The 21,546-nt window shown below is 36.4% G+C and overlaps 1 protein-coding gene across 10 annotated transcripts in view; it reads right to left on the bottom strand.

Moving 5' to 3' along the window:
* Positions 1-273: 273 nt before the first annotated feature.
* Positions 274-21,546, bottom strand: part of CD55 (CD55 molecule (Cromer blood group)) — a 43,219-nt gene continuing 21,946 nt past the window's right edge. For 6 of the 10 annotated variants that reach the window (XR_012432525.1, XR_001490230.3, XR_001490234.3 and 3 more), the window contains one exon: positions 6,298-7,238. Coding sequence is in view for 6 of the 10 variants with exons in the window: in XM_005540684.4 (XP_005540741.3) it covers positions 7,174-7,238 (65 nt within the window). In the remaining 4 variants the exon portion in view is untranslated. Of the gene's footprint in view, positions 321-6,297; positions 7,239-10,625; positions 10,691-21,546 lie in introns of those variants that run through there. The other 4 variants (XM_015449335.3, XM_005540686.4, XM_065532097.1 and 1 more) reach the window with 3 other exon arrangements.

Genomic DNA, 21,546 nt, shown 5'->3' with positions numbered 1-21,546 from the left:
TTCTTGAGCTGGAACATTCATCTTCTACTGCCCTCAGACATCAGAGCTCCTGGTTCTCAATCCTTTGAACTTCAGGACTTGCATCTGCACACCAGCAGCCCCTGGTCCTTGGGCCTTAAGCCCTAGATTGGGAGTTACATCATTGACTCCCCCGGTTCTCAAGACTTCAATCTCAGAATTACACCACCTGCTTTCCTGGGATTCCAGCTTGAAGATGGCGTATTATGGGATTTCTAGGTCTCCATAATTGCATGAGCCAATTCCCGTAAATCTCTTCATATATCTATATATCTCTTATTGGTTCTGTTTCTCTGGAGAACCTAATACAGATATGCACACTCATGTGTGTGTGTATACATGTTTCTCTGTGTATCAGTTATGTTCAAAATCATGAGTTTATACTGATAACTCAAATTACAAATACCACAGTCTCCATGCTAGTGTTCCCTTATTTGCAATTCCCTTCAACAGTGAGAAACCTGACTATTTGCAATATATTTGCTTATCTACCCCATCTAAGAATGCACATAGTGTTGAAATTGCTAACCCATACTACTATGAAGAACAAACCCACTAGACAAAATCCAACATTTGTTCATATTCTTGTCTTTAGCCCTTTGTTTGTATAATCAAAATACTGTGTTCCGAGGTTAATTCAATTCTACCTCACAGCTCCCTCTTAACTGTGGTCAAGTTATTCACTTGAAATACAGTAAGGGGCAGGGTGTGGTGGCTCACGCCTGTAAACCCAACACTTTGGGAGGCCGAACACTTGAGGTCAGGACACTTGAGGTGGAACACCTGAGGTCAGGAATTCGAGACCAGCCTGGCCAACATGGCAAAACCCTGTCTCTACTAAAAATACTAAAATTAGCTGGGCATGGTGGTACACACCTGTAATCCCAGCTACTTGGGAGGCTGAGGCAGGAGAATCACTTGAGCCCGGGAGGTGAGGGCTGCAGTGAACCGAGACGGGGGTTGCACCACTGCACTCCAGCCTGGATGACAGAGTGAGACTCCATCTCAAAAAAAAAAAAATATATATATATATATATGTGTAAATATATAAAAAATATATAAATATATATTAAAATATAAATATATGTATACATCAATATATATTATATATATAAAATAAGTTTCATTTGTTGTGTTTGTATTGTGTTGAATTTTTTTCTCTGTTTTCATTGCTTATATTTACTTGGCTTTTTAATATGTGAGATAAGGATTCTAAAATTTGTGAGACAAAATGAAAATTAGAAGGAATTCCCATCTTCCCCATTGTTTCCACCCATGCCTTGTATGTAACTATCTCATTGGTTCTAGTTTATCCATCCTGTTTCTTTTTGTACAAACAAGGACATGCATTTTTTTATTTCTTCTTTTTCACATGAGAAGTAGCATACCAAAGTCTTTTGTATTTACTTTTTTCACTTAATAATATTCTAGAAATACTTCATAATAGTTCAGAGATATTCCTTGTTCTTTTTCACAGCTGCATAGTATTCCATTGTTTGGATATAACATAGTTTATTCAGCAAGTCATTTAGATGGTTTCCAATCTTTTGCAATGACAAACAATGTTCTGGTGAATAATCTTGTACCTGTGTATTTTCATATTTTTGGAGGTATAGCCTCAGAGTTCATTTTTAGACATGAGATTGGTGGATCAAAGGGTAAATGTGTATGCATTTGTTTTAGATATTGAAAAATCCCCATATAAAATGGCCGTATCAGTTTGCATTCCCACCAATAATATATAAAAGCATCTGATTTTCCACAGCTACACCAATAGGAAGTGTGGTCATACAAAAACCACACTCTCAACATAACTAGAAGACAAAGCACCACCTTCAAACTGCCCATAAGAAAACAAACAAAACAAAAATGACCTAGGAGTTCTTCACACTGCTCCTAGAAGCCTCTGTGGTGAGCAAGGGTAGTCTGTGGGAAGACTTCATGAAAGAAAAAAGCTGAGCTAGCAGAGTCCTCAAATTGCTCCAAGACCACTGCCAGAAAGTAAGAGTCTGCCGTAAAAATGAAAATGCTGAAAAGGTGTCCTTGTAGACCAGAGCACTAACTACAAGCACACCTTCAGGAAAGGGGCATAAACATAATGTGATCTGAGTTGACAGCTTTTGAAAGACGTAGTTTCTAAAAGAGGAAAAGGGCAAAAAGGAAGGGGAGCCATCCTTTGGTGATAGAATGGTAGAAAAAAAATGAAATAAAATAAGAAGTTGTGGAGTGTTTTGATACAAAACAAAAATTAGAAAGAATGCAGCTCTCTCTCCTCTCCACAGCTTCCATTATAGGTCAGCCTTTGAGGTCACAGCAAGTTGGAGTGTGCTACAGAGTGGTTCTGGATGAACAAACAGAAAACATCCATCACAGTAGGAGACTTATAAATAGGAAGAAAGTGGAGAGTTGATTAACATACTGGGGTAACTAAACTAGAACGCTGAATAGATTATAATAAGCAAGAAAATATGCCTCAATTAGTGATTTAAGAAGGTTCCATGGAGATGAGTGACTCAGGTACAGTGAAAGAGGTCATTAGAAATCAAAAGGTCAATAAAACCAAAGGGACGGATGTTATAAGGAGTCATCTTTGTCAATGTGAAATAATTATGGATAATACCAGATTGTAGGATGGTTGGGAGACAGTGAGCCAGGTTCCAAATCCCTCAACAGACAGGGGTGACCAGAAAGTAAAGGGATTGCAATAACAAGGAGTGGAAGAGGATCAAACAGTAGGTTTGAATGTGCAGACAAATCTCTAGTAGGCAAAAATATCTCATTGCACTTTTGTTCCACATAGTACCAGGCATAGAGGTGAAGTTGGTGCACTATTTTATTCATCATTGCTATTTGCAGACCAATCCTCTTTCCTTTCCACAAAACCCTTTCCTTTGAGTTGCATATCATCAGAATATAGCACCTGCTGTCTTGTTGTTTGCAATCATCTTCAGATGTACAAGCCACTCCTCATTTCTTGAAGATTTTAGCCCCTGACTCAGTATGACTTTCTAACATGAATCCTCATGCTTTTTGGTGATTTCAGTATCAATTAAGATGTTCCATGGCCTCCTCTGCACCAATACTTTTGTCCACCATTTTATTTCAACTTCTCACAACCACAGTTCTGTCTAAACTCTTGCATCACCAAAATCTAGAAGGCTTCAGTGTTAGTTTAAATAATGTCGACCACAATAACGTAACACACCAATCCCCAAAATGTTAGAAGTCAAACATGACAGAAGTTTATCTCTTCTTCACGTGAAATCTAAAGTGGGTGTTGCTGATCAGCAGACAGCTCTACTCAAAGCAATGACTCAAGCTCCTTCCTTTCTGTGGTTCTGTCATCTTTAGCATGTGACTTACTAGGTTACTAGAGTCACTTTCATCAACTCAGTGTAGGGAAAGAGGCAAGGAGGATCGCATATGGAATGTTTTAGGGCCAGACCTAGAAATGCTCCACATCTGTGATCATGTTGCTTTGGCCAGAACTCAGTCCTTCTACACTTAACTGCAAGGGTGCCAGGAAATGTGTCTAACTTTGTGCCCAAAATGAAGGGGAAGTGTATTTGTAGACAGCTTTGTCCTCTGGTTGCCAATTCTGTTTTACCCTCAATTGAGGCATTCTTATTTCTCACTACTACATATTACCATTCTAGTTCACCCTAAATAGTACCCCAAGTCTAACAATGACACGACCCCATTAAGGCCTACAAAATATTGATCCTGTTACTCTTTGTTTCTTACCACCCATATGTCTTCACTTCCCTTCTCACACAGCTTAAATTCTATGGTCCATCATTTTAATCACTCCCTTGTGCACATGCTCAACTCACGTCATCAAATTCACCTGGGAACACCCAATCATGATTAAATCCAAGCAACTGGTTTTTTCTGAGACCGTCTCTAGAAAGCTAAATATGACTGCAGAAAAACTCAGAACGAAGCTTGATGATTGCTCTCTAAATTCATGAGCACTCACCTCAACTGGGTCTTTAGCATTGCCTGTTAATTGACTAAATGTCTCTAGTCCTTTCCTTCTCTGCCTGTCTTCAAACATAACACCTCCTCATGTGTCATCATCTTCATGATGACCTTGATGTATATGTCCCTGAGAAAACAGAAGAAATGTGAAATCAATTTCCAAAAGCTGCCACCATGGGCATCTCCAATCCACCTGCAAACAGTTCCTTCCTGGTATCTACAGAAGCCCTGCATGCTTCCACCGAAGGCAATCTCTCCACCTGTGCACCAAAAAGAGCTAAAACTTACTGAGCACTTCCTACATGACTGGCACCATTTTAAGCTCTATGTGTATTAACTTTATTCTCATTGCAAATCCTATGAGGCTGGTACTGATTTTAGGCCCACTTTACACATGGATAACTAAGGTACACTGACAAGGAACATCCCTTGAGTCCTGCAGCTGATAAATGCCAGGGCTCCGATTTGTCTCCAGAATCCATGCTTTTCACCAAGGAGAATTATAGGGAAAACATTTGACATTTTAGTAAATCACCCTACAGAGTGAATGGACAGCTACTCTTTTTAAAGAGTTGTGTGTGGGAGTACAGATGGAAGACATGACAGTGAGGAACAAGGAAAACACCTCCACGACCTCTTAACAATGAGTCATATGCATGAAAATAAACCAGCCGCCACTGGAATAGGCTGCAAAGGAAGCAGTACCTTCAGGGCATGGGCTGTTTTTAGTTTCAGGAAGGAGGAAGAAAACACTCAGGACGGGTGGGAGGAAAATGAGGCATTTGCACATTGGACATTAACCAAAGCAAACAGGGTTAGGGTGTGACAAGACAAAAACTATTCATGTTCAAGCGTTCCCAGAAAAGTGACAGTGATATTGGGCTAAATATTATAAAACTCAAATTTCTACGGTGAGCAGGTATAACCTGCTGTAACAAATACATCAGTCTCAAGAGGAAAAGCAATACAACCTTTGCAAAGTAAAATCTCATAGGAGACGTTATCCTGAGCAAAAATAAAACCGCTCAACCTCATAACTACAGGATACACAGTAAACAGAAATCCTACAAGAAAATAGCTTTACCCTTAGCCAGCCTATTGTTTATATTTTCTTCAAGGTAAATGACTGTTAAATAGCACTTCCGCTTTTACCCTTATCCAAAGATAGTAAGTTCTTGCTATTATAAACCTATTTTATGCTCATTGATTCTAATTTGATTGAGCAGAATAAAAAGTCTAGAGCTTATAATTTTCACGTCTACACAGAACACATGACATAGTCTAGCCCTTGCTCTAAGCCTTTCCTACTTCAACCATCCTGCCATTATAATCTCATCTATTACTGCTTTCTCAATCAGCTTCCTGCCTTGAATGTCTCCCTCCCTGCCACTCAGTTACTTAACAAACAGCTTAAGCACCCATCATATTTGGGGCTCTAACACTTATAACTTTATCTTCTTTCTCTCAATAAATATATATTTTGGTCTTCCTGTAGCAAACTATAAGCAACTTGAGGGCAGACACTTGTATTTATCTTGGTAAGCTCACATTTAGCATATGGCAACTTGCACATAGTAGGCACTCAGCTTTTTTTCTGAATAAAAAAAGCACTCAGCTTTTTTTCTGAGCCAGTGTTACTGCTATCCCTGGAAGCACTGGGTTATTACAGAATAGGCAGAGCAGGCCCTCATATTTAACAAATGAATGAATGGATAGGTGGATATGTGCCTACTCTTAGAACTTCTAGGAAAGTTCAAAGAATTTCCTAATATTAGAAACTATTAGGAAATTATTGATAGTACTGCTAGTTGTGATAACTGTGGTTAAGGAGGAAAAAAAAGTTTTATTTTGAGAAATACACATTAAAGTCTTCACAGTGAAATTCCATGAACGTAGGAAATTTAAAGTACTTCAACAACAAAACAGATGAAGCAAAATGACAAAATAAACATTGCCATAATAAATCTAGTTATATTCTATATAACTAGTACATCTTAGTCTAGTCTAATACCTATAATGTAATTGGCAAGATGACAAGAATATGGTAAAAACCTAGAAATTAATCAGATTGTCTTCAGGTAAATCAGGAACAAGTAATATAGGTACTCTAACAGGAAAGGATATGACATGCTTGAGAAAGTACAATGTAATTTTAAAGTAACTGAAAATTATTCGCACTAGGACAACCAAGAGACAGCATTCTGAACTGCTTGTAGGAGGCAGGTAGGGAATTTCTTATTCAGAAATAAAGTAGTCATGTTTAAGAATAAATTTCAAATACTACATGAGACCAAAAAATGGGATCACTCATTTATTTCTATTTAGGGAAAATAAATTTTTCTTCACATATCTTCAGCTTTTCTTGTTTTACATGTAAAATCAGTATGTTCAGTCATAAATAAATATAAATAAATATTACAAAAGAATAAGATTTACAAATTTGACTATGGACATCTCACTTCAGAAATAACATATAATCTTTTCTTATGTGAATACAGTAGTATCTCTGGATACTTTTAAAGACATTAAGTCAAAGAAGACATCTTTCACAGGCTTTTTCCAAACTGTATTTGTGCAACAAAGGAAGACTCAGTCTTTCATTCTATATTCCTCCCTTGTCACCATCAACACCCCTGGCTCACTAGCATGTTTTACCTTTAAAATATTTTGCCAACCTGAAGGAAAAATGAAAATGTCTTACAGTCAAACATTACTTTATAATGTGGTTCATCTCTCTTTAGCAATTTTGCTTAAAAGAGACTGAATTGGGTTTTCATTTGCTTTTGATATCCAAATGTTTTTCATTTTTTATTTCCTTCATAAGTAGAAATAACATTACAGATCTTGTGGGAAAAAAAATCACTTTTCCTCTCTTTTCCTCGTGTTCCCATTCTAAATATGAACAAATCTCTATGCTTTCTTACACTTTTAGGAAAGGAATCACTCTCAATTCTGCAAGTTGTTCTATTTTCAAGAGGTAGAGGTGTGCTGAGAATGTGATTCTGGGACTGCCTTTTTTCTCCTTTGTTGACATTCCTAACACACCCTAAAGACAATGAAAGCATCCTAAATGAAAAGCACAATTGCATTTATTGTATCCAATATGCAGATAAGTCTAAGAGACTAGAAACAGTCTGTATAGTTGTGTGTATTTTCTTCTTAACTCTTCTTTGGCTAAGTCAGCCAGCCCATGGTTACTAGCGTCCCAAGCAAACCTGTCAACGTGAAACACGTGTACCCTGAAAATTCAAAAAAAAAAAAAAAAAAAGTTAAAATCAAAATGATTTTATTTACTAGTGATAAACATTAATTTTTGGTTACTATGTGATAAATCGCCAAAAAGAATCAGTTAATTTGGGGTGCAAAACAAAAAAAATAATGGTAATAGAATATGGACAAGATTCTACAGGTAGGGTTTATCAGCTACAGCAACAACTAAAATATGACATGGAGTTTTTAGTTCTCGAGATGAAGAGTGGCTAAGCTAGAATGAATTAGGGTACCCTCAGATTAAAAGTCAATGAATTCCTAAGTGTGGGAGATGTTAAAAAAAATAAAAAAAAATAAAAACCCCTGAATACTACTACATGTGGAAGAGAAGATTAAGAGATGAAGACACTCAGTTTTACAGACACATTTACACAAAGTTATTTTTGTGTGATAATTTTGTATAAAGATATGAGATGTCTTTTAAGATCTATAAACATGACCTATAAAAGGATATCTTAGCACATATTATAATTTTTCTTAAACATTGAAAACTCTAAAAGCCACCAAGCAAAAGGAGAAATACAAGGTAAGTCAACCATCTCATGATGCAAATTATCATAATGAAGGCATTCTCTTTAAGTCCTAATATATCATCCCTTTCCCCCCAAATATTTGTGGCATTATACATCTAATCATTACAATAAACTGACTTCAAAACATAGGATGAGATAATAAGCATACTGCTACCAAGTCCAGAACTGACAACGTGTCACAGTAATGATTCGATGCGCTAGTCATTCATTCAACAAAGGAAAAAACAACTCTAACGCCAGTATTGACTTAAGCCTCTATTATCCTTTAAAAGTCATGAGGAACCCCCTAGACAAGGGTATTAATGGATATTTTACAAGATACAGAAATGTGATGTTATTAAACCATATATACCTTTTATAATTTACCAGAAAGTCTTATTTCTGAGGGACCATCAGTCACACTTAAATGGTCAAACACAACATTGAGTACTTTGTTGCTCTCATGTGCATTGTAAGAGCTGAATAGTAGAGAAGAAAAAAACTATTGAATTGAATTATATAACTGTCATTTCCATCAAAAAACAAAGTCAGGCATCTGCTTACACTTCCATCCCTAAACTAAAATTTATCATATAGACCTAACTCTTCTAAAAGAAATAAGTCAACCCTCTGATAGGCAAACATGAAGAATCATTAAATGAAACCACATTATCACTTGCACATTAACTATATCCTGTCTTAAGATCAAATATTTAATTAAATCAGTATGAAATCAGGAGGCTAGCCAAACATATGTAAAGCTAACTCTTACCCTCAACAGCTTATGCTTCCAAAATAAGGCAAGTGGAATATTTTTTATGTGCACATAAAAAAGACAAATTTTTCTTAGGAGTTTGCAAGAGTTTCCCTCTAATTCAGAAAATAAGCAATTAAGTTCACTGCAAAACCCCAAAATACAATTCAAAACAAATACACTAGTCTCCTTATCTGTGGTTTCAGTTACCCACAGTCAACTGCAATCTGAAAATAGGTGAGTACAATACAATAAGATATTCTGAGAGAGACAGAGAGAGAGAGACCCCATTCACATAACTTTTGCTACAATAAGTTGTTCTAATTGATTATTAGTTAGTGTTAATCTCTTACTGTGCCTCATTTATAAATTAAACTTTATCTCACAGGTATGTACATATGGGAAAAAAACACAGCACATATAGAGTTAGGCACTATCTGTGGTTTCAGGCATTCACTGGGGGGTCTTGAAACACCCTGCCCCCAACCAAGGATAAGCAGAAGTTACTATATTCCTTCCTTCTAAGTTCCTTAATAGGACATACAAGTATCACAGCCAATCACCTTACCAAAGTATGTAAAGAAACTGATGAAAGCCAAGAGACAGCACCTGGTAAACCTACCACATCCTGCTGTCCTGCCCCACCCAGTCTCCACTCCCACCGATCCAGAGAGCCTCAAAGCAGTAGCTTTGGTAAACTGATAATACTCTATACATTGATACTTGATAACTTGATAAATTGATAACAGTATTTCAAAAGGAGAGTTGGAACAAATACAAGAAAGTACATAAGATTGGTGGTTTAATTTTTTTTCAGAGTAGCTTTGCTGATGCTTCCATACCAATTCACTTTAGATGACTTAGAACTGAGTTTTTGTTAGGTTCTAAATCACATTCCTAAAACATTTCTGATATATCTGGAGAAAAAGTTATGTCTTACTATATTTGCTATCATGACAGCTAGAATATTTTGTTGATATTAAACAAATGCCTGTAAAAATTATTAATCACTCCCCTGGACCTAATGGTCAAATATTTTTCCAAAAGACTGACTCATTTAGTGAGTCAAAGAATATTTACATACTTTAACTTATAATAGGCTTAAGTAATATTGTTAATTTAAGTAGAAAAATTGCAGAGGGTAAAAAGGAGATAGGTCACATCATCCAAAGAATTAAAACAGACAATTTAATAACAGCATTAAATTATAGTTTTCTTATTAATGCGAAAAATGGACAGGCATTAGGGCAGCTTAGAAATAACTCGTTTGTATAAATTCCACTAGTTTTCTGAACAGTTAAAACTACAAAACAGAAGAAGGTCAATTTAAATCATCCTTTGCTACAGGACACATCAGAGCCAATGGTGACATTTATACTTAACATTATGTATATTCAATGCAGATTAGATATTTTAAATAATACTGATGTGTGTGTGTGTGTTGTTGTTGTTTTAATATCTGAGTGCTTACTATGTGCCAAGCAATGTTCTAAGCACGTGACAGGTGGCAACTCATTTGATCCTTACTATAATCACATGAGGTAGGTACTATATTTCCCCCATTTTACAAATAAGTAAACTGAGGTATAGAGAGGTTAAATTGCTCACAGTCAAATAATTCCCAGATGGCAGATCCAGGATTTAAACTGAGCCGTCAGGCTCCAGAGTCTGCTCTCTTAACCACTGCGCTGTTTTGAGCTGGACTGGCATCTATTAATATAACTGAGAAAAAGCCCTAATCACAGGCAATTTCACAGTATGTTAGAGGTTGATTTTTCCTAGACTTCTTTGCTTCTGTGCAACACTTAGATATTACCATAAATTATACTGAGTGGAAAAAAAAATCAGTGGATCGATAGATCACAAAATGAGACTTCAAGTCACTTTGCTTTGAAATGTGCCTTTGAATATATTGAGGAAAAACAGACATGAAGTCTGTTAATCCAGGATAGTAATTACAGACAAAAATGAATACGGAGACATGCCAAAATTTAAATAAAGCTAAGAGAGTCATCTACTGATACAGTACCAAATTTTACTGGAAATAAACTAGGAATAAATTTTAAAAAATCATCAGAATTTCTGCTCACCCTGATTTTCCATATTCCAATGACTAGAATTAGGGTACCAGTTAATATAGTACCAGCAAGAAATCCTTGAAGGGGAAAAGATATGGTAACACAGTTAATAGAAACATGAGCAAGTAAAATTACATTATAGTTTCACAATGACAAACATACTGGTTATGAAGTGAGTTAAAAAACAGGAGATATTAATTGCATTTTGTATATGGCTTCCTTATGTCATAAGGTTTTGACAAATGTGTGTTTTATTTGTCCTGTTTTCTTTGAAAGAAAAAGGAAGAAATGTATTTAGAGTATCACAATGCTCAAATAAAATTTTTTGACAGGTTTGAGAGGCTTCTAAAGTGTTTCAACCCAATCATGCTCGATTTTAAATGTTTTGATCGTTGAGCATTCAAATATGGTGACAGAATTATGTTATTTTAGAGCTGGAAAGTATCTTAGAGCTCACTTTCATTTTTTAGACGAGTAAACTGAGTCTCAGAAAGAAGGAACATTAACATATGTGGTTAACGGGAAGGACATTTACCTAGTTTATAGTAGATATAACAGATATGTAGACATTTTTCCATCACAGGAAATATGCTTGTACTATTATCATCTGAGATTGGAGGGCAAACTATATTTAATTTGCCTACAGAATATGCTTTTTAGTGTTCAGCCTATTGTAGATTAAATTTCATTTCAAAAATTTATATTCACTTTTAAGATTCAAAGCACTATTTTGAGCTGAACAGCAGCAAATAATTGGTCAAATAAGTTGGTCAATATCAAATCATTTTCATAGCTTACACAATCTTTCTTCTCAAATGTACCCATTTGCCCTTTTCTCTCACCATCCTTGTTCTCCCTTTCCTCACCAACACCCCCCTACCCCCACCACCATCAACCCTGTCCAGTGTCCTTGGACTCAACTCTGTTGGTCTGTACTACAAAGGAAATGATAGATGACACTAGAATAGTAACTGAATCTAACGTGGCTAATGAGTGTGTTTGGCTCCAAATCAGCAAAATAGAGACACTGTACAATTGCACTGCCAGATGGAAATTGTGATTTAAAAAACAGCTATTTCTACCACAGGTACGTTTTTACAGTATTTCACTTTATAAGTTTATTTAACTGACCCCCTAGGATTGTATCATTAACTTAGAAAGACTATCCATGAAATAAATCGCAGCTTCTAAAAAATTTTGGGTTTCCCCCTTCCTGTCACCAGTTCCCACTAATTCCATCATTTTCAATATCTTATTTTTTATTTGAATGCTAAATCAAGATAGAAGATTCAGAGTGATCTAGAACATCCAGATGACAGAAGGAAAAGGCTATTCCCAGAACAATGATCAACACATATACATAGTTCTAGAAGAAAGTATAGAAGCTGATAGTTTAACAGAAAACCAGGCCAAAACACAGAAGTATGAAAAACAAAATTCTACGTATCTTCTCAGTAAATTAATAAGAGCATATGATCTCCCAAATTAGAAACAAACTTTCAGGCTCAAAGGCAACTGTTTATGATCTCAAAATTCACTTGGTATCTACAGAAAACCAAAGGTGAATCAACATTAAGATTTATGCAACTTCGGATAAATGAAAGTATGAAATAATGAATGAAATAATAATTATGATTCCAATGTTCCTAAGATTAAACTGAAGAGCTCTTAGGTAGGAAAATAACATGATGTTAGAAAAAGGTTTTCTCCCCCACAAAAGGAGTATCTTAGTAAGGTTCTCCATCATGTAGAACTATATCTCTGTAGTGTTGAAAACATTGCAAAGCAGTTTGCCACCTATTATCTCATTTGATCACCTCTCCTTATTAACACAGTGCATGGCAAACAGTAGAACAGTAGAAAGTGTTTAACAAATATGTATTAAATTGCACTGAATATCTTGTTTCCAGATAAGAAAACAGGCCAAGAAAGAATAAATCAAACAGTTTATTGCCGGAGAAAAACTTACTTCTAGCCCCAGATTCAGGCCCTAATTTTAACTGTTTGAAACATTTTCCATAAAATACTTGATATTCATCAAACAAAATTTACATTAGACAGATACTACATTAATATATAGGGTATCATCTTCACTGCCAAAGAACTCAAGTTAGAATTCCACCTACCTACCTACAAGAACTGCAGTTACCTAGAGGATGCACATCATCTTTTTTGAAGAAATGTGGGACACTTCAAAAGGTCTAACTTGCAGAGCTAACAAAGTGGAAATGCAATCCATGTGCTATGAAAAAGCAAAGTTGTGGAAAGGTTTTGTTCTTGCTTATATCATATGTAACGTAACAGAATACAGGGTCTATGGACAAGTGAAGTCACCCTGGGAAGAGATTTTCGTAGATGATCTGAAAAACAGTATGCTTGAGTAACCCTTAAATTTTCCATTTTGTAAATGCAGTTTAAATTCTGCTTCCTCAGAGAGACATCCACAGGAACCTTTAAATGTTTTGCCATCATCGCTGGATTTTCTGTACCTCTGTATTTCTTCAATTTTTTTAATAAGGGAAATTCACATACTTCCTTTTCCAGGCTAAACATATCACAGAAAGATTATATGATTATATTATCTGACTTAAACCTGAATAACAGACAGATAACTGATGTTACTTTATAATGGGACTTGAGTTTGTCATGTATAGGGGCATGTAATAAGACATAAAGACCCCTGTAACCACATCTTATTCATTTCAAATACCTACTTAAGCGTCAAGACTCTTGAAAGTACATTTAGATTTGGGCTAGTCTGTAATACATGCCATATTCAAGTTTAAAGGATAAATAAGTACACAATTGTTAGGGGATACAGAAAAAATATTTTCTATATTTCATTGAGTATTTCCTGACTTCTTATTTATTATTTTTTAAATTGATCTGTTAGTCTCCATGAAGGACTTATGAATGTCTCAGTATAGGACTTTGGCAACAGAGGGGAATAAAGCAATACTGTAGGGAATCAGGGCGCCTTAACTGTCCAATTTGGGTTGTATAGTCTCTTGGTCTGTCACTAGGATGAGCATCTTTCCATCTTTTAAAGTACCTGGGAAGATCATCTGAGCCTAAGAAACAGAGGTTACAGTGAGCTGAGATTGCACCACTGCACGCCAGCCTGGGTGACAGAGTGAGACCCTGTCTCCCCTCAAAATAAACAAACAAACAAACAAACCTGGTAATAGAGAAACTAGTCATCTGCCTCTATTTACTGCCTACTAGCTCTGTGAAGGGCAAGTTACAAATCTTGCAAAACCACAGTTCTCTTAGCTGAAAATGGGGTATAAATGCTACACTACAAGATTGTTGTGAGAAGAATATGAAATAATTCATTTAAAAAATATCAGTACAGTACTTGCCACAGAGAAAACATGTACATATTACCTGAATAAAAGACTGTTTTACTCTTTGGTGTGGCCAGAGGGAGTGATAAAATTATCAGAAATCCAGCTTAGGAAAATAATAGTGATTGCATGCAGTGACTTCCTTAAGCTAGTATTTATTCAACTTTTAGGATTGTGCTTGGAGTTTTCATATCCACTAATCACATTAAGCTTCAAATACTTCACATAGGAATCACAATCTCTATCTCTTAAATGAGAAAATTGAGCCTCAGAGAGATTAAGTTAATCACTTGGGTTGAATAATTACTAAGTGAAAAAAATAGGATTCAAGCCAACATCCAACTGGTTTGACTCCAGAGGTTAAGTTATTTCTTCTATATGATTTTGTCTTTTAAAAAAATAAAAACAAAACCAACAGAAAACAAGCATTCTCAATGGGGGTGATACCTGATGAAAGTAAAAAAAAAATTCCTTTTTTAAGTATAGAGTGCAGATATAAATGTGATACATAAACTGATTTACAGTATATGTGAGTGGACGATGATCAAGAAAAAAATGTCTAAAAAGGTCTTTGGTGAGAAGAGAGCAAGAATTAATGCCCCTCCAACACACTAAAAAATTGGGAAACACTTATACAGAGCCAATGGAAGAATAGATTTAAAATTCACAACACACGCTTCATTTACAAGGCAAATTGGAAAGTTCTGTAACATTAGTCAGTCTTTCTTCCTTAGCAGAACAGGAAAAAAAAATCAAATACTTCAAAATTCAAAGATCATCTGTATCATTTTACTTACACTGCAGTGTAATCGATGAAACAATTTTCTTGCAGTAGAGTTAATTTATCTTTAAAGAAGAGTAACCTCATTCACGGAATACATTTAATGAATATAATTTTCAGGTTTATGTCCTACAAATATGAAATCACACACACACAAATGTTGCCATATGTCCAATTTAAGAAGGAAGGACTTCCTCTTTATTTTTTAACATAAGCTGGAATTCCAACTAACACTAAGGAAAGTTTTCTAGAAAATCAAAGGGTATAATACTTAAAGAATTTCAAGAAAAAAAAAAAGGATTTCAAACCTTCATTGAGTGCCATTAAGCAGGTGAGAAAAACTCATGTGTTAAACTCATCACTTCTGGGATCATTAAATCATCAGACTTTCATTTGAAACACTTTTATTTCTATTTAAAACAAAGTGAATTCCAACAGTTGGACTCTTTCAAGATAAATCTTTTAGCTTAGAAGTTCATTCAAAATATAAAATAACCACAATAAATAATAATGGTAGTAATGATAATGTTTTTATTACTCTTTTCAGATCCAACACTGGATCATCCAGATTCATAAATAAGTTCTTAAAGACCGATAAAGAGATGGAAATAACCACACAATATAGTGGGAGACTTCAACACCCCGCTGACAATGTTAGACACATAATCAAGGCAAAAAACTAACAAAGATATTCATGACCTAAACTTGACATTTGACCAAATGGACTTAACAGACATCTACAAAACATTGCACTCAACAACAACAGGATATACATTCTTCTCATCTGCATATAGCACATACTCTAAGATTGACCACATGCTCAGCCATAAAGCAATTTTAAACAAATTAAAAAAACCAAAATCATACTAACCATACTCTTAGGCCACAGCATGATAAAACTATAAATCAATACCAAGAAGATCTCTTAAAACTATACAATTACATGGAAATTAAACAACCTACTCCTGAATGACTTTTGGTATTCTGAAAATTAAGGCAGAAATCAAGAAATTCTTTGAAACTATTGAAAACAAAGATACAACATCCCAGAGTCTCTGGGACACAGCCAGAACAATGTTAAGAGGAAAGTTTGTAGCGTTAAAACACCTACATCAAAATGTTAGAAAAATCTTAAATTAACAAAGTAACATCACCTCTAGAGGATCTAGAAACAACAAGAGGAAACCAACCCAAAAGCTAGCAGAAGAAAAAAAAATAACCAAAATCAGAGCTGAACTGAATAAAACTGAGATGCAAAAATGAATACAAGAGATCAACAAAACCAAAAGCTGGTTTTCTGAAAGAATAAATAAGATTGATAGACAACTAGCTAGACTAATAAAGAGAGAGAAAATCCAAATAAACACAATCTCAAATGACAAAGGGGATATTACCGCCAATCCTACAGAAATACAAAACACCCTCAGAGACTATTTTGAACACCTCTATGCACACAAACTAGAAAATGTAAAAGAAATCATAAATTCTTGGAAAAATACAACCTCTTAAGATTGAACCAGGAAGAAATTAAATACCTGAACAGACCAATAACAAGTTCTTAAATTGAATCAGTAATTTAAAAAACCTACCAACCAGAAAGACCCCTGTACCAGATGGATTCACAGCCAAATTCCACCAGACATACAAACAAGAGCCAGTACCAATCATACTGAAACTATGCCAAAAATCAAGGAAGAGGGACTCCTCATTTTATAAGGCCAGCATCACTCTGATACTAAAATCTGGCAAAGAGACATGACAAAAAAAGAAAACTTCAGGCCAACATCCCTGATGAAAGTAAATACAAAAATTCTCAACAAAATACTAGGAAAAAGAATCCAGCAGCACATCAAATACCTAACGTACCACAATCAAGTAGGCTTTATTCCTGGGATGCAAGGTTGGCTCAACACATGCAAATCAATAAATGTGATTCATCACATAAACAGAACTACAAACAAAAAAACCACGTGATCATCTCAACTGTTGCCAAAAACGCTTTTGACAAAATTCAACATCCCTTCATGTTAAAAGTCATCAACAAACTAGGCATCAAAGGAACATACCACAAAATAATAAGAGCCATCTATGAAAAACCCACAGCCAACATCATACTGAATGAGCAAAAGCTGGAAGCATTCACCTTGAAAAGCAGAACAAGACAAGGATGTCCATTATTATCATTCCTATTCAACATGGTACTGGAAATCCTAGCCATAGCAATCAGGCAAGGGAAAGAAAAGGCATCCATATAGGAAGATAGGAAGTAAACTATCTCTCTTCACAGATGATATGATTCTAAACCTAGAATACCCCAGAGTTTCTACCCAAAAGCTTTTAGAACTGTTAAACAACATCAGTAAAGCTTCGGGGTACAAAAATCAGAAGCATTTCTATACACCAATAATGTCAAGCTGACAGCCAATCAAGAATGCAATCCTATTCACAACAACCACAAAAGGATAAAATACCTATGAATACAGCTAACCAGGGAGGTGAACGATCTCTATAAGAAGTAGAAAACAAAGAAGACAGAGACAATAAAAACAAATGGAAAAATACTCCATGCTCATGCATAGGAAGAAACAATATTTTTAAAAGGGCCATACTGCTGGGCAGGGCGGTTCATGCCCGTAATCCCAGCACTTTGCAAGGCTGAGGCAAGTGGATCACTTGAGGTCAGGAGTTTGAGATCAGCTTGGCCAACATGGTGAAACCTCATTTCTACTAAAAATACAAAAATTAGCTGGGTGTGGTCGTGTGCACCTGTAATCGTAGCTACTTGGGAGGCTGACACAAGAGAATCACTTGAACCCAGGAGACGGAGGTTGCAGTGAGCCAAGATCACGCCACTGCACTCCAGCCTGAGTGACAGAATGAGACTCTGTCTCAAAAAAATAATAATAAATAATAAAAAATTTTTAAAAAGGGCCATACTGCCCAAAGCAATTTATAGATCCAATGCTATTCCTGTCAAACTACCAATGATATCTTTCAGAGAATTAAAAAATATATATTTTAAAATTCATATGGAATCAAAAAAGAACCCAAATAGCCAAAGCAATCCTAAGTAAACAGAACAAAGCTGGAAGCATCACACTACCTGATTTCAAACTATATTATAAGGCTACAGTAACCAAAAGAGCATGGTACTGGTATAAAAATAGACACATAGACCAAAGGAAGAGGTTAGAAAACCCAGATATAAAGCCACACCCCTACAACCATCTGATCTTTGACAAAGTTGACAATAACAAGCAATGGGGAATGGATTCCCTATTCAATAAATGCTATAACTGGCTGGCCACGTGCAGAAGATTGAAAATGGACCCCTACCTTTCACCATATACAAAAATCAACTCAATATGGATTAAAGACTTAAACCTAAAATGTAAAAGTATAAAAACTCTAGGAGAAAACCTAGGAAATACTATTCTGATATAGGTGTTAGTAAATATTTCATGATGAGGTCTCCAAAAGTAATTGCAACAAAAACAAAAATTGACAAGTGGGACATAATTAAACTAAAGTGCTTCTGCATGGCAAAAAAAAAAAAAAAAAAAATACATCAACAGAGAAAACAGAAAACCTACAGAAAAGGAGAAAATATTTGCAAACTATGCATCTAACAAAGTTCTAATATTCAAAATCTCTAAGGAACTTAAACAAATAAACAAAAATCAAACCAACCCATTAAAAAATGGGCAAAGGACATAAACAGATACTTCTCAAAAGAAGACATATGTAAGGCCAACAAGCAAATGAAAAAAATGCTCAACATCACTAATCATTAGAGAAATGCAATCAAAACCACAATGAGATACCATCTCATAGCAGACAGAATGCCTATTATTAAAAACTGAAAAAATAACAAATGTTGGTAAGGTTGTGGAAAAAAGAGAACACTTATATATTGCTGGTGGGAATGTAAATTAGTTTCAGCCTCTGTGGAAAGCAGTTTGGAGATTTCTCAAAGAACTCAGAATTACCATGTGACCTAGCAATCTCATTATTGGATATATACCCAAATCAACATAAATCATTCTACCATAAAGACACATTCATGCGTACGTTCATCAGCACTTTTCACAATAACATAGAATCAACCTAGATGCAAATCAGTGGTGGACTGGATAAAGAAAATGTGGTATATATACACCATGGAATATTACACAACCACAGAAAAGAATGAAATCATATCCTTTGCAGTAATATGGATGCAGCTGGAAACCATTATCCTAAGAGAATTAATGCAGGAACAGAAAACCAAATACTGCATCTTCTCACCTATAAGTGGGAACTAAACATTGAGTACACATGGATGCAAAGAAGGGAACAACGGCCACCGGGGCTTATTTGAGAATGGAAGGTGGGAGGAGGGTGAGAATCACCAAACTACCTGTTGGGCACTAAGCTCACTACCTGGGTGATGAAATTATATGTACACTCAACCCCAATGACACGCAATTTACCCATGTAACAAACCTTCACCTGTACCTCCCAAACCTAAAATAAAAGGTGGAAGAAAAAAAATGTGTTTACCCATTTTCCCTTTGGTATCCATGAACACTACATGTTGATTGTTTTCCTAAGACAATATCATGGGGAGTGGCTTCAAGATGTCTGACTAGATGCCTCTGGTCCTCCCCTCTTCCATGGAGAGAAACCTAAGTAGTGATTACATAATCACATTTTGAAGAGATCATCAAAGACAGAACACTAGAATTTAACAAACATGTGACAGGATGCACCAAAGCAAGGAAGGAGACAGAAGCAAGGCAGCCTGTTTGGCTGAGATTGCCTGGGAGCCTGGAGAGACTCCCTAATGCAGGAAAAGAGTAAGTGAGAGAACCCCAGCAGTCCACATTCCCTCTGAAGACTCTCACAATGGGTAAAATGGGTAAAATGGGACTCCCTACAGGAGTCCCTTGATTCTCATAGACCCTAGATATAACATAGGAAGCTGCCTGGAGACAGTGTGATGGCATTACTCCAGAGAGTAAGTTCACACTGAGTACTACAAATCCCTGAGTCCTAAGCAGCCACAGCACAACACTATTTTGAGAGTCCAGTCCCTCCCAGATTGCATCTTGCTTTGGGGCCACTGTTGCCTGAGCCAAAGCAGAAGCCACTGGCAGCAACCTGGCACCCCCAATAGAGGAGCAGCCAGGCATTTTTTGGTTCCTTGAGGACAAATTCTAATGCATGAAGCTATGGCTGCTGCTGGCTGCTTTGGGCTGAGGCATGAGCAAACTGCATGTGCCCCAGCCACCTCTCTGTGGCTGCTCCCAACTGAAAACAATTCTGCTCTCCCAATTAGCTGGTCCACAGCACAGCCACACTGTCCTCACCTAGGCATTCCACCAGTGGCCGAGGAATACTCTACCCCGTCCTACCACAGCCAGCACTCACAGGCACCACAGGGAGGCCTGAGGACAAGTCCCCCTGGCCCAGTCTCACCCTCTCAGTACCCAAGCCTGCCATCTAGGTGCCTGGATGCTCAGCCAGTACACCACCATTGGCAGCTGAGCACTCATCCTGGGGTCTGAAGTCAGGCCCACTCAACCTGCCACTAACATCACAGCTGGCAAGCCACCTGCAGACCTGGAAACTGACCCGCCCAATCACCGCAGCCACAGCCAACACCGGCACAGACTGCTTGTGTCCCACAGGGTTGTCCCACCACTACTACTGCCATCACCCATGCCCCCACTTGCTGCCAAGTAGCCTGAGAACCAGGTCACCTATCATTTCTGGCACCCAAGCGAGCCACCTGGAAACCCACCTGGAGACCCACCAATAACTGGCCCGATTGGGCTTGCTAACACTGGTGCCAGCAATATCATCCTGGGCCCAAGGACAGGCAAACTCAGCCCACCACTGCCAACACTTGGGTCTGAAGACTGGCCCACATGGCATCCTATTCCCTAGCAAATCTCCACTAGTAACTGCATCCTAAGGCACTGAGGAAATGACAGATACCACTGATACTATTTACAGCTGAAGGTCATACAGAAACTACACTACTGCATGCACCCAGAATCAAAGCCAAAGTGCCCCACCTAACTGACACCATAAATAGATCTTCAGGAAAAGTCCTCCCCTACAAAAGCAAATTCAAAAACTTAGAAACCACATATATCACATCAGATACACATATATCAACTTCAGGAGGCAGGAAACATGAAAAACCAAGAAAATACGATACCACCAAAGGAACACAATAATTCTCCAGCAACAGATCCCAATCAAAAGTAAATTTACAAAATTCTGGGAAAAGAATTCAAAGTTGTGATATTAAAAAAGCTCAGGGAGGTGAGATACAAATTTTAAAATTTGTTTTAAAAAAAATACAAAGAAATCAGAAAAACAATTCAGGATATTAATGAGACGTTTACCAAAAAATATACATATAAAAGAACCAAACAACTTCCGGAAATAAAGAACTGACTGATGAAATACATAATATACTTGATGAAATATTAAATACATAATATACTTGAAAGCATCAATAATAGGCTAGATCAAGCAGAAGAAAGAATCTCAGAACTTGAAGACAGGTCTTTTGAAATAACACAGTCAGATAAAAATAAGGAAAAAATACTTTAAAAATGTGCAAAGTTTACATGACATATGGGATACCCTAAAGTACCCAACTATTCAAATTTTAGGAGTCTCAAAGGGGAAGAGAAAATGAAAGGATTAGAAAATCTATCACTAAAACGACAGAGGAAAATTTCTCAAGCCTAACAAGAAATTTAGACATCCTGACACAGGAGGCTCAGAGATCACCAAGTAGATACAA

Source organism: Macaca fascicularis, chromosome 1, assembly GCF_037993035.2.
Source record: "Macaca fascicularis isolate 582-1 chromosome 1, T2T-MFA8v1.1".
Lineage (NCBI taxonomy): Eukaryota > Metazoa > Chordata > Mammalia > Primates > Cercopithecidae > Macaca > Macaca fascicularis.
Note: the sequence above shows the minus strand (reverse complement) of the source record. Positions and strands in the feature narration are given on the sequence as shown.